The 26,599-nt window shown below is 44.4% G+C and overlaps 1 protein-coding gene across 1 annotated transcript in view; it reads right to left on the reverse strand.

The window, feature by feature from the left end:
- Positions 1-1,876: 1,876 nt before the first annotated feature.
- ahr2 (aryl hydrocarbon receptor 2) overlaps positions 1,877-26,599 on the reverse strand; it is a 203,648-nt gene continuing 178,925 nt past the window's right edge. Inside the window, exons 5-11 of the mRNA XM_068035886.1 lie at positions 24,730-24,853; positions 17,424-17,563; positions 16,015-16,217; positions 14,869-14,978; positions 10,853-10,994; positions 7,880-9,875; positions 1,877-2,895 (exon numbers count right to left, since the gene is read on the reverse strand). Of these exons, the coding sequence (XP_067891987.1) occupies positions 2,878-2,895; positions 7,880-9,875; positions 10,853-10,994; positions 14,869-14,978; positions 16,015-16,217; positions 17,424-17,563; positions 24,730-24,853 (2,733 nt within the window). The 3' untranslated portion in view covers positions 1,877-2,877. The remainder of the gene's footprint in view (positions 2,896-7,879; positions 9,876-10,852; positions 10,995-14,868; positions 14,979-16,014; positions 16,218-17,423; positions 17,564-24,729; positions 24,854-26,599) is intronic.

Below are 26,599 nucleotides of genomic sequence, written 5' to 3' on the forward strand. Positions count from 1 at the left end.
GGGTGCAGGAACAGAGGGACCTGGGTGCATATGTGCATAAATCATTGAAGGTGGCAGGACAGGTTGAGAGAGCAGTTAATAAAGCATCCAGTGTCCTGGGCTTTATCAATAGGGGCATAGAGTACAAAAGCAAGGAAGTTACATTCAACTTGTATAAAACACAGTTTTGACCTCAGCTGGAGTATTACATCTAGTTCTGGGCACCACACTTTAGAAAGGATGTGAAGGCGTTAGAGAGGGTGCAGAAAAGATTCACGAGAATAGCGACATGAGGAAAAATAAAAGCAAAATACTGCAGATGCTGGAAATCTGAAATAAAAACAGGAAGTGCTGGAAATACTCAGCAGGTCAGGCAGCATCTGTGGAGAGAGAAGCAGAGTTAATGTTTCAGGTCTGTGACCTTTCATCAGAACTGGCAAAGGTTAGAAATCTAATAGGTTTTAAGCAAGCAAAGGGAGGTGGTGGGGGGTGCCGGGGGGTGGTGGGCAGGGAGATGAAGAGAACAATAGGGAAAGTGTGTAATAGGCAGGAGAGATTAAATGACAAGGATGCCATGGAACAATGGCAAAGGAAATGGCAAATGGTTGTGGTGAAAGACATAGCATTAGTCCAGAGAGTGTTAATGGCAGAATAATGAGCAGCTCTGTCCAAAAGCACAGCATGAAAAAACAAGTTTAAGGCAGGCACATGGTTAAAAAATAAAATTAAAAAAATTAAAAATGGCCAGTTATGCTCTGAAATTGTTGAACTCCATATTGAGTCCAGAAGGCTGTATAGTGCCTAATCGAAAGATGAGGTGCTGCTCCTCGAGCTTGCGTTGATGTTTATTAGAACACTGCAGCAGGCCAAGGACAGAAATGTGGGTATGGGAGCAGGGTGGTGAGTTGAAATGGCAAGCAACTGGAAGCTAGGAGTTATGCTTTCGGACTGAGTGGAGGCGGTCCACAAAGCGGTCACCCAATCTGCGTTTGCCTCCCCAATGTAGAGGAGACTGCATTGTGAGCAGTGAATACAGTATATTAAATTGAAGGAAGTACAAGTAAATCGCTCCTTCACCTGGAAGGAGTCTTTGGGGCCTTGGATGGTGAGGAGAGAGGAGGAAAAAGGGCAGGTATTACACCTCCTGCGATTGCATGGGAAGGGGTCGAGGTGTCAGGGGTAATGGAGGAGCAGACCAGGGTGTCACAGAGGGAACAATCCCTTCAGAATGCTGACAAGGGAGGGGAAGGTATGTTTGGTGGTGGCATCACGCTGGACGTGGTGGAAATGGTGGAGGATGATCCTTTGGATATGAAGGCTGATGGGGTGGAAAGTGACAAGGAGAACCCTGTCGCAGTTCTGGGAGCAAGGGGGAGGGGTGAGGGCAGAAGTGCAGGAAATTGGTCACATACAGTTGAGGGCCCTGTCAATTGCAGTGGGGGGAATCCAAGGTTGAGGAAAAAGGAAGACATATCAGAAGCACTGTTGTGGAAGGTTGCATCATCAGAACAGATGCGTTGGAGACGGAAAAACCTTTTTCACGCAGCGAGTGGTTAGGATCTGGAATATGCTGCCTGAGAGTGTGGTGGAGGCAGATTGAATTGAGGCATTCAAGAGGGAATTGTATTATTATTAGAAAAAGAAGAATGTGCAGGGCTACGGGGAGAAGGCGGGGACTGATAGTAGGTGAATTGCTCTTGCAGAGAGCCAGCACAGACACTATGGGCTGAATGCCTCCTCTTGTGATGTAACAATTCTATGAAAATGAGGAAATAGAGAAATTATTTTAAACGTCTGACGGGTAGGAAGGATTTAATTTGTAAATGTACACCAACTTAATGACATTCAAAGTAAACCAAAGCAAGTCACATCACATTCGTTTACAAAAGGAAATGGCTTTAATAAGAGGGAGGACAGAGGGTTACAAAAAAAAAAGTATTTTTAATTTTAAGCAAAAAGATACAACAGCCAACTGTGTTTAGACATTTATAAAACTACATAACATTTAAGTGAAAGGCAGCAATATATCAAGTGGTAAAATACATTATACACAGGGCTGCAAAGGGACAAGAGTGATGCAGCTGGTCAGCAGAATAACAAACAGGTTCTGTACTGTGACATTTGTAATATCAAAGCACAACTGTTTCATATACTGTGTTATACACAGATCTCTTTTTTTTAAAGTATTGACTTAATACGTAAATAGCTTAAAAAGTTGAAATGTTTTTTGTTCTTTTAAAAAAAGGAGCAGGTTCCAACTTCAGAAGATTCAGAGAGTAACACCAAATGAGTCACCTGTTCAATGCACAACTTCTGTTCCATGTTGGCATGTGAGCATGTTGCAGGTTCATTTCTGCCTGGCAACAGCACCTCAGCTTCGGAGTGCTCATGCTCCATGGCGAATGTCTCTGTTTTTCAATTAATACTTAGCAATCAGGTAAAAAGCATCCTCGGTAGAAGGCTGCTCTTGGGGAATGATCTCCTTCATTAAAAGGCTCCCAATGCACATAGCAGGCACAATGACTTGCAGTGTGCTTTGAAACTGTGATCTTCTCAAAGAAAAATGGCTCATGATTATACCAGCAATATCAATGCAAAAAAAAACACACTGCATTTTTATACAAAAATATAGTAGTTAATATTTTGTACAGAGCAATAGCAAATTGATCACAAAAGACTTTTAGGCGGCAATGCGACGATACTTGGAGATATGAAAGCAGTCAGTTTACGATGGATGTGTGACCTTGTTAGCTCGCTTGTCTATCGAGGCTTCAGCACTTTACACTAAACACTGTCAAAACCATTGGGTTTGGCCGTGCCCAGTCTGAATCAATCACAAAAGTTGGTCCGCCCAGTGATCTCAGGAAACACAGTAGGCATGCCCAGTGTTCCACTTCCTCAATTCAGAGCTTCTCCCTGTCGAAAGAATTGTAAATGCAGTTATGAGGATTGAAGGGGTCCAAGGAGCTAAATGTTTTTGATGAGAAAGACTTTGCAATTCACACAAAGGAAGGCAACGTTGATATAAAGAACATGAATTTGTATGAAGCCTTATTGCATCTCTCTAACACCTCAAAATGCTTTCAAATTATCAAATGAAACAGCCATTTTCCATATGTAGAGATATCATAGCAGCAATAAGATGGACTAATCAGTTAATCTGTTGTTGGGTGGTAATGTAGACAGACTGTGGGAGAAATGTTTGCCAGAGGTCCATACTATTGGAATAAGACTGGATCTTTAATGCTCACCTATGCAGGTGGATGGGATCACAGTTTAATGTCTCATCTGTAAAACAGCATTTCCAACAGTGCAGAACTCCCTGAGTACTGAACTGAAGCATCAGCCCTGATCACAATCCTAAACTCTTGGCATGAGGCTTGAAACCACAACCGTCTTGCTCAAAAGGTTAGAATGCCATCAACTGAGTTGAGAGGACACTCGATACCCCAAAACGACGATGTGTTACATTATGTACAGTTTCGGAAGATGAATCATCTGTAATGCAAGATCTATATTACTGAATGAGATTTAACCAAATACGGATTTAGCTATTCCCACATACCCCAGCCAAAGAAGTTGTATCATATTATATGTCATATGCAAACCTTCAGGTAAATGACTTAAAACGTATAAGCGGATTTAAAAACCTAAGAGAAATAGCAGGTCAGAATTTCCAGGCTATGTAAGCAGAGATTTGCCAAGCAAAACCAAAGAGACAGCAATCCCACTATGGACTGTTCCCTGCTGCTCACTGTCCCACTGACTGTTGTATAACTCTCAATGTTATAAAGGCATGTACAAGATTTTGAATCGGACAAAGAAAATGAACTCAAAAGAAGTCCTTTCAGATATGCAAGGGCAGCAGGACAAGAGGACACAGGTGCAGGGCTATAAGGGCCAGTCAGGAAGTAGTGCTCAACCAGAAGGGTATTTGAAGCCAGGAGAATAGGCTCAATTAAAAAGCATTTAACTGCTGTAATAAGGTTGGTATTCTGGTAGGATGAAATTAAATGGGCACAAGTTCAAACCAATGTTGTGAAGATGCTATACATTCAGAGTCTGAGCACGCCCCCACCCCCCTGCCCCCCCAACTTAATATCCTACTCCCAATATCTTTAAAGCGATTGGCTAGAGGCGGCCTGGCAGCAGATATTTTGTGTCAGTTTCCATCAAATTCCACTCTCGCGATGTCATGAACGAAGAATGTTCCCACAGTGGCACAGTGGTTAGCCCCGCAGCCTCACCGCTCCAGCGACCCGGGTTCAATTCTGGGTACTGCCTGTGTGGAGTTTGCAAGTTCTCCCTGTGTCTGCGTGGGTTTCCTCCGGGTGCTCCGGTTTCCTCCCACATGCCAAAGACTTGCAGGTTGATAGGTAAATTGGCCATTATAAATTGCCCCTAGTATAGGTAGGTGGTAGGGAAATACATAGGGACAGGTGGGGATGTGGTAGTAATATGGAATTAGTGTAGGATTAGTATAAATGGGTGGTTGATGGTCGGCACCGACTCGGTGGGCCGAAGGGCCTGTTTCAGTGCTGTATCTCTAAACTAAACTAAACAATCCACCATCCCCATTCATGAACTTGCTGGAACTTTATGAGGTCACAGGAGGAGTTTCATAGGGAACATCTGGCACCACACTGGAGCTAAACACAGTAACCAGGGGCACCCGAGAGGGCGTGTCACCCTTTTGAAAGTAGAATTATGGGATAATCCCAGCTTCCCCTTTAAAACTCTCCAGTTTCGCATTCACTTTTTACAAGAGTTTTAACATGGTGTAGCAAAAATACATGTTTACAAAAAGGAGCCAAAATTGTTATTAATGGTCGATGCCAAGTTCGGGGAATCACGGTCACCACAATTAGGCTCAGGGGTGTGGACTAAGGAGGGAGGGGAATTGAAATGAGTCGCGATCAGTTAGGGTTCCCGCTCCCGGTGTCTGGAAAGTGCAACTGGGCTACAGATGCTGTGTGTCCGGACCCCCACAAGAAGAATGGCTCCGTGGGCACGGCACTGGGGGCCACAAACTCCAATTAAAGTGTACCAAGAAGGATCAACTTTTTAGATGGCAGGAAGGGGGAAGAACTGAAATGGAATTGGGGGAAAGGAATCACTTCACAGTCACATGGTTTCATGCCACTCTGCTCATATTGAACTTGCTAATGTGCCTGCTCTTAACGATGCATTGCAGGAGGAGAATTAAGACCAGGGGAAGGTGAGAAACTCACAGGTATACAGACCATTTTAGAAAAGAAATCGGTAAGGAAGGTCAGGTTTGATCCCTGGTCTGTGTGGAGTTAATTGAACACAAGCAGGTGACAGAAAAAGCACTACAAATAACTTGATCATCCCTGGTTTAAGGAGGTTGACAGTCAACTGAAAAGTTTTTTTAAAATGCAAAAATTAATCCAAGGCAAAAAGAAATTTCGCATTTGTGGAGATGGTGACTGTAGGTTACGATATTGCAGCTGTGTTTCAGATGGGCAACAGCTGGTTATGGCTTCTAACTCTACATCAGAAATTTGGGCATGTAATCCTAGTTCCAGCGCAGTACTGAGGGAGTGCTGTACCGTCGGAGGGTCAGTACTGAGGGAGTGCTGCACTGTCGGAGGTCAGTACTGAGGGAGCTGCACTGTCGGAGGGTCAGTACTGAGGGTGCGCAGTATTTTTGGAAGTTCATTACTGAGGGAGCGCTGTACTGTCGGAGGGTCAGTACTGAGGGAGTGATGCATTGTGGGAGGGTCAGTACTGAGGGAGCGCTGCACTGTGGGAGAGTCAGTACTGAGGGAGCGCTGCATTGTGGGAGAGTCAGTACTGAGGGAGCGCTGCACTGTCGGAGGGTCAGTACTGAGGGTGCGCAGTATTTTTGGAAGTTCATTACTGAGGGAGCGCTGTACTGTCGGAGGGTCAGTACTGAGGGAGTGATGCATTGTGGGAGGGTCAGTACTGAGGGAGCGCTGCACTGTGGGAGAGTCAGTACTGAGGGAGCGCTGCATTGTGGGAGAGTCAGTACTGAGGGAGCGCTGCACTGTCGGAGGGTCAGTACTGAGGGTGCACAGTATTTTTGGAAGTTCATTACTGAGGGAGCGCTGTACTGTCGGAGGGTCAGTACTGAGGGAATGATGCATTGTGGGAGGGTCAGTACTGAGGGAGCGCTGCACTGTGGGAGAGTCAGTACTGAGGGAGCGCTGCATTGTGGGAGAGTCAGTACTGAGGGTGCACTGCACTGTCGGAGGGTCAGTACTGAGGGTGCACTGCACTGTCGGAGGGTCAGTACTGAGGGTGCACTGCACTGCTGGAGGGTCAGCACTGAGGGTGCACTGCACTGTCGGAGGGTCAGTAATGAGGGAGCGCTGCACTGTCGGAGGGCCAGTACTGAGGGAGTGATGCATTGTGGGAGGGTCAGTACTGAGAAAGCGTTGCAACTTGGCTAGTGTTGTCCTTTGGCTCAGATATTTGAGTCAAGCTCCTCTACCTGATCGCAATAAATACCACCCAAAACTGAACAACTGGTGGTTCTTCTCATTGGTGTTTCTGATTTCTTGCTGTGTGCAAACTGGCTGAGGAATTTGCCTACATAACAGTGGCTACACCTCAAAGCTGAAAATCAACAGCTTGCATTTATACTTCAAAGTAATTCATGTTTCAAAGCATATGAAAAGGTGGAATACAAATGCAAATCTTTATTAATGCCAGAATTCCCTGTAATTATACTTTATAAATATTTTAAAGTAAATTTTACTCATTTCTTCTGCACTGTTTCTACACAGTTATAATTTCCTCACCCAGTACGAGATCATTCTTCTAGTTTGTTCATTGATTATCATCTCTTGCCAAATACATTGTTTAATCATTTTTGTATTTTCAATTTTTTATGCTGAATGTGTTGTTCTTCCTATTTTCTTTTTTCTCTCCCCACAACCTCCCCACTCCTGAGAAGCAAGGCCCCAGTGGGCAGAGTTTTTGTTGGTCCCTGGCAGAGGCACCTATAGGCAGGTTTAAACAATGTGGTCAAGCATCGACACTCCCTGGCCCACTTCTCCTCATTGACTCAGGTCCAGGTTTGGAAACTCACTCACGTGAGAAAGCTCAGTATGAAAGGCAGTTGAAATCATTATTGGAGTTTGGATGGATTTTCCTGTAAAAAGCTTTGACATTTTACCGTTGTAACAATGAGTTATCCCACTTCCTAAGTTTGAAAGCAATTTTCTTTCCCCAATTTTGCTTATCCATCATACTGCGTTTGACTGCTGTGCCGCTCTTAAATGCTCTTGCTAATAATTGTTTACGCGTTGAGATTTTTTTTCCCTCCCTAAAAGACACATTTTGAAGCTGTTGCACTGTTGTTGCAAGGCTGGAGACAGTACTGCTGATTTGAAAGCTGGATACTGCAAGTCAAATATAACACAATGAAACAGGTATCTACACCGAACGGTTGAGCTGGTGGATGGTGGGGCAATTTACCCGGCATTCCCACACCGTAGACATTTACCGTGCCTGAATTCAAGCCAGTGATGTGGGAGCTGAGCTTCAATGGCAAGGTCGCATCCAATTTTGACCGTAGGTCTGACTAAGGCCCAAAAGGTCTTGAACCCGCCAATGTAGCAAGGATCCTGGCCACAGGAGGGTCAAGCAAGAGATTTTTAACTTAAAAATTTTTTTTTTTTTGCAGCTCCTTTTGGGCCAAGCAATTTTACAAAATAGGAAGACAGGAAGCTGCTGGGAGACATGAAACCGTGCACCAAAATCTCTATTCGCGCATTACAGTCAGCCAAATTAGTAGAATACTCTTCTCCCTTAAACGTATCAGCAGCCTTACACTGAACAACTTTGGATTTGAATAGGCTAATTATTAAATATGTATGGTTTATTAGCTAGGTAGAGATTCTGTCCTCACCTTAAATTGATCGTTGTAATTCCAAGGTGCCTGACCTGTCGGAAATCGACAGGCAGAATTCTCGGCATTCGGCAACGGTGAAAAATTTGGCTCAAATTGACACGAGGAATGGTAAATGTTCATTTCCCCATTAGGGATAACTGAGGAGCCCATAACAGAATTAACAGGGTCCTTCTCATAGTAACAGGTTGCCTGCAAGGGACTGTGATTCGGAGACACTTTTATTTTACTGTAGGGAGGCAGAGGAGTGATGGAGTTGCTGTCTGGGAATGACAGTCCAGTTCTTACAAGAGGGGCACAGTTGTCGTATTCACAGGACGCAAACATGCAGCTGCTGCCAGTGCTGGGAGACAGCCCCAGTGGAATTTGGTTTACTGTGGTTCTTTGCTGGACTGTTACACTGCAGCTGTACGGAAGCTGGTCACTGTTATATTGGTCCAGGTAACAAGCTGTAGAAACCCTGTCTTGTGAGGCTTGTGTCGATCTGCAAGAAGACTGTGGCATTTGATGGTGCAAGCAATCTTGCACTTGGTATGGCTGCGTGGGAACCTGTTGTCCATTCTGCAGTACTTGCAGCTGCCACTGTGGCACTTGTTGCTGTGGTGTATTTAAAGGCTGCACTTTCAGCTGTCCATTTAAGCCCAAATACTGTGGCTTTTGCAGCATGGACTGCTGCAGATTCCTTTGTACTGACTGCAATGCTGACATTTTCCCCATGTGCACCTGCTGCATGTTGACTTGCTCTGCGCAACTCATGTTCTGTGGAGCAGATCTGCATTGTTTTTGAAGGCTACATGAGATGGGACTCTGTGGGTTAGAAAGATTACACATACTCTTTCCAAGAGGATTCAGTGAGAAAGATCCCAGTGGATTCTGGATCCCAGGTTGTGTTTCATTCTGTGGTCTAGGCATTCTTGTATTTTGGAGTCCAAATGGCATTGTGTTCTGTGGTCCAGAGACTATTCGGTCCTGGGGAGCAAGCAGGACTGGATTCTGGGCTGCAGTCACCATTGGGGTCTGGGGGCCAGTCACCATTGGGGTCTGGGGGCCAGTCACCATTGGGGTCTGGGGGCCAGTCACTATTGGGGTCTGCGGGCCAGTCACCATTGGGGTCTGCGGGCCAGTCACCATTGGGGTCTGGGGGCCAGTCACTATTGGGGTCTGCGGGCCAGTCACCATTGGGGTCTGCGGGCCAGTCACCATTGAATTCCGGTGGTCAGATGCTATTGAATTTTGAAAGCCAGGCATTGCTGAGTCCTGGGTGTTGAATACAAACGGCTCTTGTTGTATGGATCCAAATGGGTTTTGTTGGCCCGGTCCCATTAAGTTTACTTCCATAGTGTCTAAGCTCTTCTCTGGGAACTTATTAGCTTTTGGGCTGTCTTTTGTCAGCATATCTTCAACACATGACAGTATAAAATCTGTGGTGAGGATATCATTTAAATCATCTGGTATCGAAGTGTTGTCCATTTTCATTAAAGTCTCTTCCCATTGCTCCAAATCAGTGTTCTCAACATCCACATCCAGGTTTTCAAGAGTGTCGCATAGGTCATTTTCATCGGCATTCTTTTGAGACAGAATATCCATTATGGTCGACAGTGGATCATCCTGATCAAGATTTATCTCCTCGCTTTTGGAAGAGTTTTTTCCATTATTGGCTGGCTGCCAGAAATCCCCTGGCACATTTACTACAGCAAAGTCATTTGCAAAGGCATCGTCTAGGTTGAACTTTGATTCACAGTGTGAGGCGTACACAGATGGATTCTGATTCATCAGGACACCCAGAAGTGAACTAGGGTCAATTCCATTTTTTTGATCTGTGGCATTTGCCCCGGTTGAAACCTTCTTAATCTTGGAACCTTTTCCTGTCATTTCAAATGGATCCAGATGCCCTAAAAGTAACAGATTTCTGTCATACAGAACTGCCTCTCCTGTAGCAAAATTAAATGGCAACTGCATGGATCTTTTCCGGAGGTGCTCCTCGCCTTCTTCATTTCTGAGAAAAGATAGGTACACATTGAGAGAAATTACTTGCTGTTTATTTAAACTATTTACAGTGGACTTGCAGTTAAACAGCAGCTTAGATGCCTCTAGAATCTGGATTCAGATTCAGCGCTTACCTATGGAATTAAGACAGCAGGAGAGAATATTCCCCTTATTGCACAGGGAGCACTCAATTTTCGATTGTAGCAATGCAGACCCATTATATCAGATTTCCACCCCAACAGAGCTGCCCTGGAGTAGGCACAAGCCCAGACCTACTGTAAGCATCCAGATAAGGTAGAAAAACATAAGAAATAGGAGCTGGAGTAGGCCATTCGGCCCCTCGAGACAATAAGATCATGGTTTCTGCCTCAACTCCTCTTTCCTGCCCTATCCCCATATGCCTTGATTCCCTGAGAGTCCAAAAACCTGTCGCTCTCGGTCTTGAATCTACTCAATGACTGAGGCCATCTGGGGTAAGAATTCCAAAGATTCACAACCCTCTGAGTGAAGGAATTTCCCCTCATCTCAGTCTCAGATGAAAGACCCAATATTCTGAGGCCGTGACCCTCTAGTTCTCGTCTCTCCAGGCAGGTGAAGTTCCTGGCCTCCTGCCACTGTCTCCTTTTCATCTCAATGTTGCAGCATAAGAGCTGCCTGGGAATTCTGGCATTGGGGCCTGCACTGGAATCCTGTATGGACCACAGGGTCTCTGCAGGAATCCTGGGGGGGGGGGGGGTGGGTGGGGGGAAGGGGATGGGAGCATTGGGTGGGGAGTGGGGCAGGTCAAAGAAACAATTTGGCAGGGGTTTTTTCAGAATTCCGTCCACATCTCTGCACCGATTGCTAATGTGCCCCATATATAACATGTGTAACACCTTGTGCCTGCATATCATATGGTGTCAGACCCTCTAAACCATCGCACAAGGGCACATCAAAAGGAAATGCCAACCGAGAATAAATTTTGTGTTTTGTGAACAGCTCACTTACATCAAGGGCCTCTGCTTGCAAATGATAGAGTCAGGTCGTCCGCCTCTGTAAACCAGACGAGCATTCGCCTGGACCCAAACCCAACTGCTTTGTTTGGTCAGCAATCTGAAGACAGTCATTCCGCTCTCTCCAGTTTTAATCACTGAAAAAGAACATGATGGGATTAGAAAGCATGAAGTTAGCGAAAGCCATTGTCCCCATCAAATTACTCCTGCCGCAGACCAGGTACAATCAGTTCTCACTCTACGCAGTCCAGCTAATCTCATAGAAACATAAAACGTTTAAGGCACAGAAAGAGGCCACTTGGCCCATCATGTCTGTGCTGGCTGCAAAATGATCCACCCATTCTAATCCCACCTTCCAGCATTTGGTCCGTAGCCCTGCAGATTACGGCATTTGAGGTGCATATCCAGACTCCTTTTGAATGAGTTGAGGATTTCTGTCTCAACTACCCTTTCAGGCAGTGAGTTCAAGACCCCCACCACCCTCTAGGTGAAACTATTTTTCCTCAATTCCCCTCTAATTCCTCTACCAATCACTTTAAACCTATGCCCCCTCAACACTGACCTCTCTGCTAAGGTGAATAGACTCTTCCCATCAACTCTATCCAGGCTCCTGAAAATTTTGTACATTTCAATCAGATCTCCCCCTCAGTCTTCTCTGTTCCAAGGAGAACAACCCCAGCCTATCCAATCTTTCCTCATAGCTGCACTTTTCCAGTCCTGGCAACATCCTTGTAAATCTCCTCTGTACCCTCTCCAGTGCAATTACATCCTTTCTGTAATGAGGTGACCAAAATTGCACACGGTACACAAGTTGTGGCCTAACCAATGAGTTATACAGTTCCGGCATAACCTCCCTGCTCTTATATTCTATACCTCGACTAATAAAGGAAAGGATTCCCTATGCCTTCTTAACCACCTTATCAACCTGTCCTGCTACCTTCAGGGATCTGTGGACATTCACTCCAAGGTCCCTCAATTCCTCTACACTTCTCAGTACTTCACATTAATCGTATATTCCTTTGCCTTGTTTGACCTCCCCAAATACTTCACCTCACACTTCTCTGGGTTGAATTCCATTTGCCACTTTTCTGCCCATCTGACCAGACCATCAATATCTTCCTACAGCTATCCTCCTCGCTATCTACCAGACGGCCAATCTTTGTGTTCTCTGCAAACTTCTTGATCATGCCCCATACATTTACATCCAAATCATTAATATATACCACAAAAAGCAGGGGACCCAGTACTGAGCCCTGCGGAATACCACAGGAAACAGCCCTCCAGTCGCAAAAACACCTGTCAATAATTACTCTTTGGTTCCTGCCACTGAGCCAATTTTGTATCCACCTTGCTACATTTCCCTGGATCCCATGGGATTTTATTTTTCTAATCAGTCTGCCATGTGGGACCTTGTCAAAAGCCTTGCTAAAATCCATGCAGACCATGCACGACCCTCATCTATCTTCCTTGTTACTTCTTCAAAACATTTGATCAAGTTGGTCAAATAAGATCTTCCCTTAACAAACCCATGCTGACTGTCCTTGATTTCTCCATGCCTTTCTAAGTGACAGTTTATCCTGTCTCTCAGAATAGATTCCAATAATTTGCCCACTACTGCAGTTAGACTGACTGGCCTGTAATTATTCAGTCTATCCTTTGCTCCCTTTTTAAACAGAGGTACAATGTTAGCAGTTCTCCAGTCCTCCAGCACCACACCTGTATCCAGTGAGGACTGGAAAATGATGGTCAGGCCTTCCACTATTTCCTCTCTTGCTTCTTTCAACAGCCTGGAGTGCATTTCATCCAGCCCTGGTGATTTATCAACTTTCAAGGATGCTAATCCCATTAATACTTCCACTCTCCCTATATTTATCACATCCAATACTTCACACCCCTCTTCTTTAACTAATATTTCTGCATCGTCCTTCTCTTTTGTGAAGACAGATGCAAAGTATTCATTAAGAACCATACCAACATCTTCCGCCCCTACACATAGGTTACCTTTTTGGTCTTTTATGGGCCCTAATCTTTCCTTTGTTATCCTCTTACTCTTAATGTATTGATAAAACATCTTTGGGTTCACTTTGATTTTGCTTGCCAATATTCTTTCATACCCTCTCTTTGCTTTTCTAATTTCCTTTTTGATTTCACCCCTCCACTTTCTGTACTCCTCTCGGCTTTCTCTAGTATTGAGCTCTCGGTGTCGGATATAAGCTTTCCTTTTCTGCCTGATCTTACCCTGTAAGTTCCTTGACATCCATGGGGCTCTAGATTTGGCCATCCCACACTTTTTCTTTGTGGGAACATGTTTACTCTGAACCCCTTGAATCTCCCCTTTGAATGCCTCCCAGTTCACTTTCGCTAAATCTCAGGGAGTGGCTCGACAAAATTTCTCCCCAACAAATCCAAATCAAGAAAAACTCAAGAAATCCGTTCTACTCTTCCAATCAGCACCATTCCTCTGAGACTAAATACTTTGATCAGCTCAGGAACCATCGTGTTTCATATAATTCTACAAAAGACAAAGTGGATCAGTAACAGGTGACTGACTAAAGGAAATGTTACATTGTACTGGTTTGGCTCAGAGCTTGGTGGGGGCTGGGGAGGGGTGGTGGGGGTTGGCGGGGGGAGTGGGTGGTGTTGGGGTGTTGGCTCAGAGCTGGGCACTAGGGTGGGATGGTGACTTGGGGCTGGGCACTGGGGCAGCTCAGGGCTGGGTAGTCGGATGGCTCGGGGTCGGGCAGTCGGGTGGGGTGGGGGGTGGATGGAAGGCAAGATGGTGGCGGCCTGAATCTGGGCAGTGGCTGCCGAGAAAGTCATTGCTCTCAGTCATGTGTTGTGTACACACCCAAGAATCTCTCAGAACACTTTGCACGGGAGAGACACTGAGCAGGAAGTGAAGAAATTTAGGGAGCAAGTCCGAAGGTATGGTACAAGCAAAATGTTTTTTTCAGACAGTTTTGAAGGAAGAGGGATAGAAATAGTGAAGCAAATGGTTTTGGATGAGAATTCCAGAGAGAAGAGGCGCAGTGATAGAGACACTGTCCTCAAACAGCAGAGCTCGGAACAGGCAGAAATGCAGAGTCAGAGAATGGAAGCTGTGGTCTATAAACTAGCACGTGAGAAGTATTTTCTATACAGGATGGAGTGAGACCATGGAAGGATTTGATTCCCTATGCTGAGCACGCAGCACTTGCTTCAAACGTCACCAAAGTGGAACTCAACATCGTGGGGAATGTGCCTCACATTACCATGGCACTGCTGCTGGTAACCCAATAGACTGATCTGCTCCAGCTCATCCATTGTTTCACGCAATGCCTTCCAAAAGGTCCTGTTCCATCTTAATCACTAGTCTGGTTACCTGTACCCCTGAAATCTACATGCAGTTTGGTTCACTACTCCTTTGTGATCTGTACCCTTCCAGGCTACACAATATCCTAGTTAGTATGTAAGGCTGAACCTCTGAAATCTATATGATGACCAGTTTAATTGAAAAAATTAAAAGAGAATGTAGTCGGAAGACTGAGTTTATCCCCACGTCATGCTTTAGTAATGACTGGAATGTTATTAGCACTGGTTTTACGCATTTTATTTCTGCAGCCAGTGACGGTGGCTGTGTACTGGAAATGCATGTTTTTGCAAACAGATAGCTCTCTATTTGGCCATCAGATCCCTCCCTCTTGTGGAGTGATGACTGTATCACATTAGCAATTCACCTCCGGCATCCACAATGTCTTCTGTAAATCTGAATCAATTCGTTTATCCTATGCAAATAGGTGACAAATCTGATGGCATTAATCACTTTTCTAAAATGACTATTCCATCTCCACTTTCACCTCTTCCTTCTTCGTATAATCATCAGACACTTAAATCGCAAGCCTGGCGTTAGTTAATCCCTCCTATAGCTCATCTTGCATTATTGCTGTGCCCTGATGGCATCCTACAATAAGAGACTTGTCTGCTTGTGTAGCTTCTCAATGTAAGTGAAAGGTGCTTTTGAGTTGTACTCACTTCTCACATGATTATCAGCACAGTACATCATATCAGCTGCGTGGATGAACTGATAGCCCGTGCCTCGCATGCACAGTTCTGTTTCCGTGTAACCCAGTACAAACTTGCCTCTGTAAACAATGAAATCAAAGCACCCCATAATTAAATACAAGGCAGTGAGAATGTGACACCTTGGATAATTTTTAGATCAGCAAGGTCTATCTCCTGTGTCCCCACACCCTTCTCCCCTACCAGCAACACCATCCCCCCCACCACCCCCCGCCCCCCACAGAGGCCTGCTGTTGGCTAAATGTCAAACCTTCGTTGACACCAGGAGGTCCAAGTTCAGTCCCCAGTCTGTGCTCCTTTGCAGTGACCTCTGCAGCCACGGGGTTTTAAAGGGGAAAGTCAGGATTCTCGCTCCTGATCCTGAAGCAGAACTCTTGCTGTACGTGCCCTTGTGTAGTTACTGGTTGAGAAGCCTCCTGCCATTCACCGTGTAGATCCACATGTGTGGAATGGATACCTGCCGAGGGATAGGCAGGCTGCAGAGCTCTACAGTCGCGAGAGTCAGTGCATTCAGGAGAGAGGAGCCGAGTACTATTACAGCTGAGTGGGACTGAGCAAAAAAAACAGGGTAAAACCATGGGGTTCATTCATCAGATGTGGGTGTCATTCACAAGGCCAGCATTTATTGCCCATCCCTCACTGCCCTTGAGAAGGTGGTGGTGAGCCAGTTTCCTGAATAGAGTGGCTTGCCAGGCCATTTCAGCAGGCAGTTAACAGTCAACCACATTGCTGTGGATCTGGAGTCACATTTAGGCCAGGCCAGGTAAGGACATTAGTGAACCATCTGGTAGCTTGATGGTCATATTTTTAATTTAATTAATTGAATTTACATTTCCCAGCTGCCATGATGACATTTTAACTTGTGCCTCTGGATTGTTAGTCCAGACCTCTAGATTACTAGTTCAGTAACATAACCACTATGCTGCCATACCCGTAACGTTAGTGGGGGGGGGGGGGGGGGGGGCAGGGGGGGTTGAAGGAGACTTCATGAATCTAGTATCAGCCACCTGCACTTTCCAAATTCCCAGCATCTCTCATTCCCTCTGACCACTCTCCATTACCTCCCCACCTCCCCCACCTCTCACACACACAACGTACTTGGTGTCACATGCCAGTGGCGTGAAGTCCAACTTATGTTTGGTCTGGAATATTAGCGTCTTGGTCCGCACCTCCAGGATGGACGGAGGCTGAAGAGGAGTTGCCACGGCAAACAGAGCCAGCTGAGGGGGGATGGGAGCGCCATCCTCAGCTTTCTTATTCTGTCCATGTAAGAACTTCAGTCGCCCCTGAAAGTTCAGCATCTGCAATAAAGACAGAATCAATCAATAAAGGACTATGACTAAGAGTGGGTGTACCAGGGGGCCCACCCCAGTCCACATTCTTATGTTCTCTAAATACAGGAAGGTGGCTTATCCACCAGCACAATTCATCTTGATCTTTCTAAAATGTCAGCACATATGCAAAGGTCTAATTTACACATTGGATTTTTATGGCATTTTATTGTTTTGAGGTATGTACCCTCACATGGGCAAGCAACATACTTTCGGTTTGGTTTTTCCCTCCTGTTGGCTTCACATTGCCAGAGTGGTCGGCCTGTTTCTCGAAGAGGGCAGCGTGGGCAGTGGCCTCACAGTGGGGGCAGGATTGATGGCCTGTGCTCAGGTCTCCATCAATGCTGCTCACAACCAGCTGCTTAGCTGGGTCCAGAGAGCTCACCAGCGATGGATCACTCTCCGATTTTCCCTCCTTCCCTCACTTTTATTTCATTAAATTGCCGGCCTCCATCTCATTTTGATGTCATCTTTAACTTTTTATCTGGCTTATTTTCTGACAAAAGAGCCAGTGGTGGGATGAGGAGAATTATTTTTATTGAACACAGTGAGTTGTTGTGATTTGGAATGCTTTGTCTGAAAGGGCGGTGGAAGCAGATTCAAGATTAACTTTCAAAAGGAAATTGGATAAATACGTGAAGAGAAAAAACATTGCAGAGCTATGGGGAAAAAGTGAGGGGGGGCAGTGAGACTAATTGGATAGTTCTTTCAAAGAACCAGCACAGCTACAATGGGCTGAATGGCCTCCTTCTGTACTGTACCATTCTGTGATTATTTTCTCTCCAAACAGTGTTGTCCAGGCGCAAACTATTAGACTGCAAGGAGTGGAATCACAAAAGTTTGTCCTCGTACTTACCTAAACACCAATTTCTAGCAGGACTGGCTGAGGAGCAATCAGGAGTAGCAATTTCTCTCCCTCCCCTCGTCAGTACAGCACTGTTGAAGAGGACAACTGTGATGTCCTAACCACAAGCCCTGACAGGGGATCAAATCAGAGATCTTCCTAGTCCCTATGGCTCAGCTAATCATCAGATAAACCAGTTTGTTTGCCGGTGGTTGGACAAGCAAGTTAGCCTTCCAATTTTAACAGTCTTTGCCTGCCTGGGTGTAGGTCTACTAGATTTTAAACAGAAACATAAAAGCACAGGGGAATGGAGTTGATTCCAATTTACTTACCAGGAAGCCAGAGGAATTGTCCAAGAGGCAACGGAACCTGCAGATAAAGTTTCTCTCCATGAAAGAGGAATTCTCAGGAGGTAGGTCATGAGGATTGTAAGTGACTACATTGGAACAGAGGCTTCTGTTCTCTGGAATAGCTAGGTAGTGAAAAAGAAAGAGAGGTTAAAGAAGTAAAATACAAAAGGCTTGAAGTTGAAATCAAAAGGAATGCTTGAAACACATAATGGGTTTCTCAGCATTAGTAACACTTTGGGCAGAAACTGTTCAAACTGGGTTCTGATTAAAGGGTCTCCACCCTAACCGGTAAACTTTACTTGCCAATGCTGATGGACTTACTTGCACGTTTCCAATGTGGTTAGAAATGCATGAGTGAAATGTTCCCATGTGCAATGTGTGGAATTCATGAAAAACGCATTTCTCCCACTTCCATGCCCACTCCGCCACCACCACACCACACCCCCCACAATCCAATTTTCCTCTCATTTCTCTTCATGCCGATGGTATGGTCCCCTGAGTGCCTGCAGCCCTCTTGTATCTCACCCTAGTGAGCATTCTGTGTGGGGCTGGACTGAGAGATTTGCAATCCCTCCAATCCCTGAATTCTGATATCAATGAGGGAGGCATCTAGTGGAGACTGGGGGCTTCTCACAGGAGAAGAAAGGGCATATATTGAAAGGAAGGGCAGAAGGAAAGACCAGAGAGCAAAACAGAACCTGCATTTATATAGCATTCTTCATAATCTCACGACATCCCAAAGCACTTCACAGCCGATGAAGTGCTTTTGAAGCATCATCACTGTTGTAGGGAAATGTGTCAGCTAGTTTGCATACAACAAGGTCCCACATACAGCAATGAAATCATGAAAAGATAATCTGATTTTTGGTAATATTGTATGCAGGGTGGCCAGGACACTGGGTGACTCCCCTCTCCGAATCATGGCACGAGATCTTTTATTTCCACCTGAGGTGGTTTAACATCTCACCCAAAACACAGCACCTCTAACAGTGCAGCACTACCACAGTATTGCACTGGGAGCGTCAACCTAGATCATGTGCTCAAATTTCTGGAATGGGGAATTAAACTCACAACTGTGTGACTCAGAGAAGACAGCGCTACCTCAGAGCCAAGAGTGGCACCTGGAAAGGAACGGAAGGAGAGATAAGAGGGAAGGGCACTCTAGGGGTTACTGTCACAAACTTCCTGGGTGTTGGGTTCAGAGCCCCGATAAATGTACAACTGGGTACAGGCCCACTTGGCCATTCATCATTGGAAATGGATGTGCCTCATGAGGAAGTACATTTTATAGCAGGGAAGATGCTAGTTTTAACCAGCCACAACTCTGGTTTCTGTTCCTTGCCAATGAAGATGACAGTAACAAGATTGATTAACCATTCACATGGCAGACATTGATCAATTCATCATAGCTGCCTTCATCTTTTTATCCCCATTACTGTGTAGTGTTTAGATGTTGTACTTTATCATTAATTGTTTAGTATGATTTATGGCTTAAACCATTTTTCCCTATTAAAAAACCCAACACAGGTTTCCATGGAAACCAGTGTGGCAAAATAATTTGCCTTCCATTGACTGTGCCAAGTAACAACCTGCCCCACCCTTCTGACCAGGCGACATTGTTACCGCCAGACTCGACTATTCTAACACAGTCCTGGCCAGCCTCCCACATTCTACCCTCCGGAAACTTCAGCTCATCCAGGATTCTGCTGCCCGAACGCTAATTCACACCAAGTCCCTTTCACTCATCACCCTGTGCTTGGTGACCTACATTATTCCTGGATAAACAATGCCTCAAATTAAAAATTCTCATCTTTGTGTTAAAATCCCTCCATGACCTCGTCCCATCCTATATCTTTAACTCTCCAAGATCTCTGTGCACCTACAGTTCTGGTCTCTAGAACATCCCAGATTTTAATCTCTCCACCATTGGCATCCATGCCTTCAGCTGTCAAGGCCCTTAGCTCTGGAATTCCCTCCCAAAACTTCTCTGCCTCTCCCACTCTGCTTAGAGTGTTTATGAAAATTCACCTAGAGGAGGCAGTGGCGTAGTGGGAATGTCACTGGACTTGTAATCTAGAGGCCCAGGCTAATGCTCTGGGACATGGGTTCCAATCCCACCACGGCAGATGGTGAAATTTGAATTTAATTACTAAATCTGGAAGTAAAAGCTAAGAGTAATTTTGACCATGAAGCCATTGCTGATAGTTGGATAAACACATCTGGTTCACTAAAGTCCTTCAGGGAAGGAAATCTGCAGTCCTTACCTGGTCTGACCTACATGTGACTCCAGTGGGAGACTCTTAACTGCCCTCTGAAATGGCCTAGTAATCCACTCCGTTCAAGGGCACTTAGGGATGGGCCTAGCCAGTGACACCCACATCCCATGAACGAATAAAAAAACCCTCTTTTGACCAAGCTTTTGGACATTTGTTCTAATATCTCCTTACATGATTAGGTATCAAATATTGTTTGTTAATCACCCTGTGAAGTTCCTTGGGATATTTTACTGCTTTAAAGGTGCTGCATAAATACGAGTATTTCTGATGTGTGGAAGGCATCACAGCTAAATCAGAGGATGGCTTCACCTAATACCCACACTTACTAGCAGGGAGTCACTGGATATTGATCAGAGTGGAATCAAAGCTGAATCTGCTACTTCCCAAGCTTAGGGACACTGAAACCAATTGTAATGTTCCACTTTCCAAGTTGAATCAGTTGACTCAGGGCAGCTTGACACCATCCAGGACAAAGCAGCCCGCTTGATCTGCACCCCAACCACCAACTTAAACATTCACTGCCTCCACTGCCAACACACAGTGGTAGCAGTGTGTACCATCGACATCATGCACTACAGCAACTCACCAAGCCTCCTTCGACAGCACCTACTAAACCTGTGACCTCTACCACCGAGGAGGACAAGGGCAGCAGATGCATTGGAACACCACCACCTGCAAGTTCCCCTCCAAGTCACAAACCATCCTGACTTGGAACTATATCGCCGTTCCTTCACTGTCGCTGGATCAAAATCCTGGAACTCCCTTCCTAACAGCACTGTGGGTGTACCTACCCCACATGAACTGCAGCGGTTCAAGAAGGTGACTCACCACCACTTTCTCAAGGGTTATTAGGGATGGGCAATAAATGCTGGCCTTGCCAATGATGCCCACATCCCATTTGTGAATAAAAAAGAAATTTGAACTTGGCTCATTTTCTACGCTATATTTGTGTGACTGGAGAAGCTGAGGCTGTTCTGCCTAGAGAAGAGAAGGTTGCGAGGAGATTTGGTTGAGGTGTTCAAAATCACGAGGCGTCTAGACAGAGTAGATAGGGAGAAACTGCTCCCATTGGCAGAAGGGTCGCGAACCAGTGGACACCAATTATAAGGCGACAGGCAAAAGAATCAAAAGTGACATGAGAATAAATCTTTTTACACAGTGAGTGGTTAGGAGCTGGAATGCACTGCCTGAGAATGTGGTAGAGGCTGGTTGAATCCTGGCTTTCAAACGGGAATTGGAGAATTATCTGATTAGAAAAAATTTGCAAGGCTACGGGGAAAAGCGGGGCAGTGGGACTAGCTGAGTTGCCCATGCAGACAGCCAGCACGAACACGACAGGCCGAATGACCTCCTTCTGTGCTTTAACCATTCTATGATTCTATTCATTCATCAAATGTATTTTGTTACTGTTCCCAGAAGGGAATACTTTGGATAACAATAGTGCTTTGATATAAAATCACCCTGTAATACACCGCAGTGAACTGGCAGATTGTATTGTGATAGCTAAGCAATTGTATACTGCTATACTGCCTCTCTGCTGCCCTCTCTGTTGGGAGGTGTAACTAAAATTTCGACATTGGCTGCTCCCAATAAAGACCTCATGTAGATTTACTCTGTGAATATACAACAGAAACATGGCGATGAGGTGGAATTGATTTTTTTTTTAACATTCATTCAAGAGATTCAAGTCTGAAGAACATTGTGACACACTTTTTGGAGATCCCAAGTCAATTTTGAGGAAGTTTGGGCAGTTTGAAAGCTTGTTCTGGGTGTGTCTGCACATGGTGTTCAGTTCAGCTTAGTGAGTATTTAATTTTTAAAAATGGCACTGAAGACTTATTTTGGGATAATGGGGGAATTCAACCCTAACAAAGAGGGCTGGTGTAATTACAAATAAAGGTTACACATTTGGCTGAAAGCTAAAAGAACAGGGGATGAGGGTAAAGTGAATGTTTTCCTCACTATGATGGGGCCAGATACTTAAGAGGTGGTGTTAACCAATGTTGCCCGAGAGACCCCAGTACTTTGGACTATTCGGAAATTTGAGAGATTCTGCACTCATATTATGGCATGACTAAGAAGGAAATTGCACTGCGAATTGTATTTTGTGGAAGGAAGCAGTTGCCAAGTGAGTCTATTGCAGATTATATTCTCGTATTAAAGAAACTCTCATCACTGTGGTTATGGCACAAACATAGAAGTCAACCTTAGAGACACGTTAGTTGGAGGTCTAAAGAACAGTAAAATCCAGGCCATGCTTTTGAGTGAGGCCATGAGCTGACATGCAAGGAGGCTTGCAATGAGGCCATAGATATGGAAATGGCAGTAAGAGATAATTATAGATTGCAAGTAAGTTCTTTTCCTGTGCCGGCAGGGGAGGTCCACCGGATTTTGGCAGGAACCAGCCCATGGTAGCCATGTTCACAGACTCAGTCAGAAATTTAGATGCTACCATTGCAATGGGAGCTACAAACCATCTAAATGCCCCCATTTCCAGTCAAAGTGCTATGCTTGTGGGAAAGTTGATCATATCCAAACAGCATGCATAAATAGAGGAAACAGTAATGTTGCAGGTCATGGTAACATTTCTGGTCACAGCACTGCACCGGGTCGAGGTCATGGTAGACCTAAAGCTAGTCCAGGAGCCTGGAAGTCCTCAAATGTGCATATGATAGGTATGGTAAACAGACGTTGATGTTATCGAGCAGTAAGATCAAGAGTTGTACTCAGTCAGAGAGCAAGAAAAACAGCACATGAAAGATGAGAGAAAAAAAGCTGAAGATATAATTCCAGCGCCCACAGTAAAAATGAAAGTCAGAGATTCATAACTTACTTTGATCACTGATACAGCTGCAATGTCTGTTATCTTGGAAGGAGAGTACAAGAAGTCCCTAAGTCACATTCCCTTCTGCAAAACTGGTGTGAAACTGATGAGTTATTCCAATAACAGTATTCCAGTGTTAGGTGAAGGTAGTGTTCAGATGGAATATGATGATGCATCCTATTACTTTCCATCAGTAGTAGTAGGAGAGAACAAAGTTTCCCTGATGGGAAGAAATTGACTTAAGAAAATACATTTAAACTGGGCCGAGTTATTTACAGTAAGGACCAGTAAGAGACACGTCTGACATTGAGGAAGTGAAGACTGATTCATTTCTGGCAAATTATTTTTACTTGTGAATTACTTCACATACACCAATGACATGCCTGTACCTTCCGAAGAAATTTCTGAAGAAACTCAAGGATGTGGTGCTCAGTAAAGTACTCAATTATGTCATGAATTGCTGGTCTAAATAGTGCAATGATTAGAAATTGCAGGAACTTTTCACACATAGAAATGTAGATCAAGGCTGTCTCCTATGAGGTTTAAGAGTCATTATTCCTCCAAGGTTTATAGAGAGATTGTTAGAGGAACTTGATTAAGGGCACACAGGAATAGTCCATATGATAGCAGTAGCAAGAAGCTATTTTTGGTATCCAAAAGGTAGAGAGAGATATTGAAGAGTTGCTGAAAAGTTGTGAAGTATGTCTCAGAATGAGAAATGATCCAACCGAGGTTCCTTTCATTCCATGGTTAAACACAAGGAAACCGTGGGGACGAGTACATATTGGTTTCTTTGAAGTGGAAGGGAAAGAGTATTTTGTTTTGATCGATAGCTCTAGCAAGTGGATAAATGTTGAGTTTATGCACAATACCACAAGTGCCAAAACTATTGAGGTTTTGAGAAGTTGGTTTGCAATTTATGGATTGCCAGAAGTGTTGGTGTCAGAAAATGGCCCACAGTTTACATCAGAAGAGTTTGAAATATTTCAGAGTAACAATGGGGTCAAACACACTCGAATTCCACCATATCACCCAGCATCAAATGGTGCTGCAGAAAGAAGTGTACAAACTGTAAGAGGTCTTTGCAGAAGTATTTGCTAGGTCACAAGTTAGGAAGTAATTTCCATATTTCTCTTCGACACAGGCTCGACAATTTTCTGTTCTCTTAAAGAATAACCCCACAGTCTACGACAGGTTGCTCACCTTACGAGTTAGTGTTTAAACATGCTCCTAGGACAAGGTTTAGTTTGCTTAAGCCTGGCATCGATAGCAAAGTAAGAGAAAAGCAAGACAGAGTGAAGATGAGTCATGAAAGTTAGAGAGCTCAGGGCTGGTCAGAAGGTCATAGTGAAAAACCAGTGAGGTGTGAAGGAGAAGTATGTGTTTGGAGTTGTTGTAAAAAGACTAGGTGCATTCACATATCTAGTGAAGGTTGGAGAGAGACTCCATCAGTGTCAAGTAGATCATTTGCTTGAAAGAGGAAATCTGACAAAGAGAGAGTATGATAAACCTCCTATAGCCCAAATTCCTACAGTTCCAAGTGAAAGTCAGAATGAAAGTGAAAGTCACAAAGAAACTGAAAGTTTGTCAGCATCACAGAATCCACCAGTACAGCAAAGTGAGTCAGGGTCTTTGATTAAGACGAATCAATCAATTTCACAGTCCCAACCATTAAGTGGAGTTGGTAGTCAAAGTCAAAGTTCAGGGTCGACACAGTCTGCGATGTTGGGAGAGCAGAGTCAAGCTAATGGAAATGGAAGAAGATACCCAGACAGAAAGAAAAAGAAGCCAGATAGGTTAATTGTAAGTATGTAGAAAGGAAGAAGAAATAAGTTGTTCTTTTCATTACTTTTTGTCAGATGATGATATTTTTGTTAAAGACAGACAGGTGTAAAGGAAAAAAATGTTAACATGTAAACTACTCTGGAAATATTTTTGTTTTAGTTGTGATTACAGTAACAAGAAGCATGCAACCCAACCTAATATTGTATTCTGGGAAATGTACAAGTACAATTTTACATTTTAATGTGTAAGTTTTTTTTTTAAGTGGGGAGGGAGTGCAGTGTGCGGTGCCTCTCTGCTGTTGTTGGGAGGTGTAAATAAAGTTCCAACATGGCTGCTCCCAGTAAAGACCTCATGTAGATTTACTCTATGAATACACAACACACTCAATTAGTTGATAACTCACAGTCTGTCGGAGGATTGGATTCCTGGCAGGCAGGTGGATTCAAGGCCCAGTGCAACTGGCGACGAAACAAAGCCCGGTCATCCGTGTGGATCAGGTCAAACACACTCTGGTGCACCACATCCGACTGGAAAAGAACAGAATAATCACATCAAGTCAATGGACTGGTCAGACAGCATGGAACTTAAAATAAAGGCCAGCTGTGAGCCCAGCCAAAGCAATGAAAATTCCTAACATTGTTGGGAGCAAAGGATCAGAGATAGAAAGGGAAACTGGAAATACTGGAAATCCGGATGTAAAAGAAGAAATGCTGGAACTGCAAGCCAGTAAAAAAAGAAAAAGGCAAGTTAACACTTTGGGTGCAACCCTTCATCAGAATGGCCAGTGGATGGAGCTCCATTATAGGGCTGACCAAAAGGAAGTGGAATGGGGACAAGGAGTGGGTGGGAGGTAGTGAGTAATAGGCAGAAGTTCCAGAGAGCAGAAATAGTAATCACTTCCACAAAGATGTAGCTGATGGGTTTAATAGTTTATGAACAGATCTTAAATTGCAGGAAGGAGTCAGGATTAGAACTGGGCCTCAGTATCACAGAATAATGGAATAGCATGATAGTATTGGAGAGAGAGCAGGGAAAGAGCAGGGAGGAGAGAGGTTAGGGGGAGACAGAGAGAAGAGGAAGGGGAAAGAGACAGAAGGGTAAGAGAGAGAGGAGAAAGGGGGAAGAGAGTGAAAAGGAAAGGCATGCATTTATATAGCGCCTTTCACAACCTCAGGACATCCCAAAGTGCTTGTGACGGAAACCACACCTGCCAAATGGAAACATATTAATTTCGTCATATGGAACACTATTTGAACGTTTACTGGACATTGAACATAACTTGTTTAAAAAGACTACAGAACTGAATGGCTAAAAACATGGCTGCACATTTGTATTCTCAGAGACAGTTACATAGAGAGACAATGGAAGTGCTCCCTGATTCAATTAACCAGATGGGTTTTGTCAATAGTGATGATCAAAAGACATTGAGACTCATTGTCTGTGTAAGAGCCAACACTCCACCGCGCCCCCCACCCCCCCTCCCCATTGAGTGTGTCTAGTAAGCTTTGAAGAATCAACAATCCTCGCAAGCGATGCAGTTTCAATCAAAGAGCTGGTCACATGAGTAATCTTCTGGCCAACACGGGAATTGATTGAATTGTGCATCATAGTAAAGTTTTGAGACAGACTGCACTTTTGAAGACCAAAGAGAAGCAAGGTCTCTCTCTCTCTCTCTCTGTCTCTTTCATGCAAAGTTCCAGGGACCCACGGAAGCAACGGAAGCCTCAAGACAGAAGACCCCTGCAGCCTTCTGGTACCAGCGAAACAAGTTAAAAGTATGCACTGGGCCCCAACGAGAACTGCAAGACTTAACTATAATCAAAAGACTTTACAGCAAAACGAAAACCAGTAACTGAATTCCATCTACCACTCCAAATATTCCCCCTTTAATTCTTTCTTTCCCTCTGTATCTATTTGTGTGTGTGTGTTTATTGCATATGCATGCTAGCCTGGTTGCATCGCGTATTTTAGCAATATTTACTGGTTTAGAGTGTTAAGGTTAATAAACTTACATCTTTCTTGTTTAAACCTAAGAAAGCCTGTCTGATTAGTTCCTTTACAATTACAATTAAAGACCAATGAGTAAGGACTCACTGAGGTGAAGCGAAAACACTGTGTTTTTAAAAGTTAAACCCTGTTACGGCCAAACCAGGAAAGGTATGAGAGGGGAGCTTGAGACCCCTTCCTCACCTGGTCGTAACATGCTTGACAGGCAATGAAGTGGAGTCACTGTTGTAATGTAGGAAATACAGTAGCCAATTAATGAGCGCCCT

This window comes from Heterodontus francisci, chromosome 7, assembly GCF_036365525.1.
Source record: "Heterodontus francisci isolate sHetFra1 chromosome 7, sHetFra1.hap1, whole genome shotgun sequence".
Taxonomy (NCBI): domain Eukaryota; kingdom Metazoa; phylum Chordata; class Chondrichthyes; order Heterodontiformes; family Heterodontidae; genus Heterodontus; species Heterodontus francisci.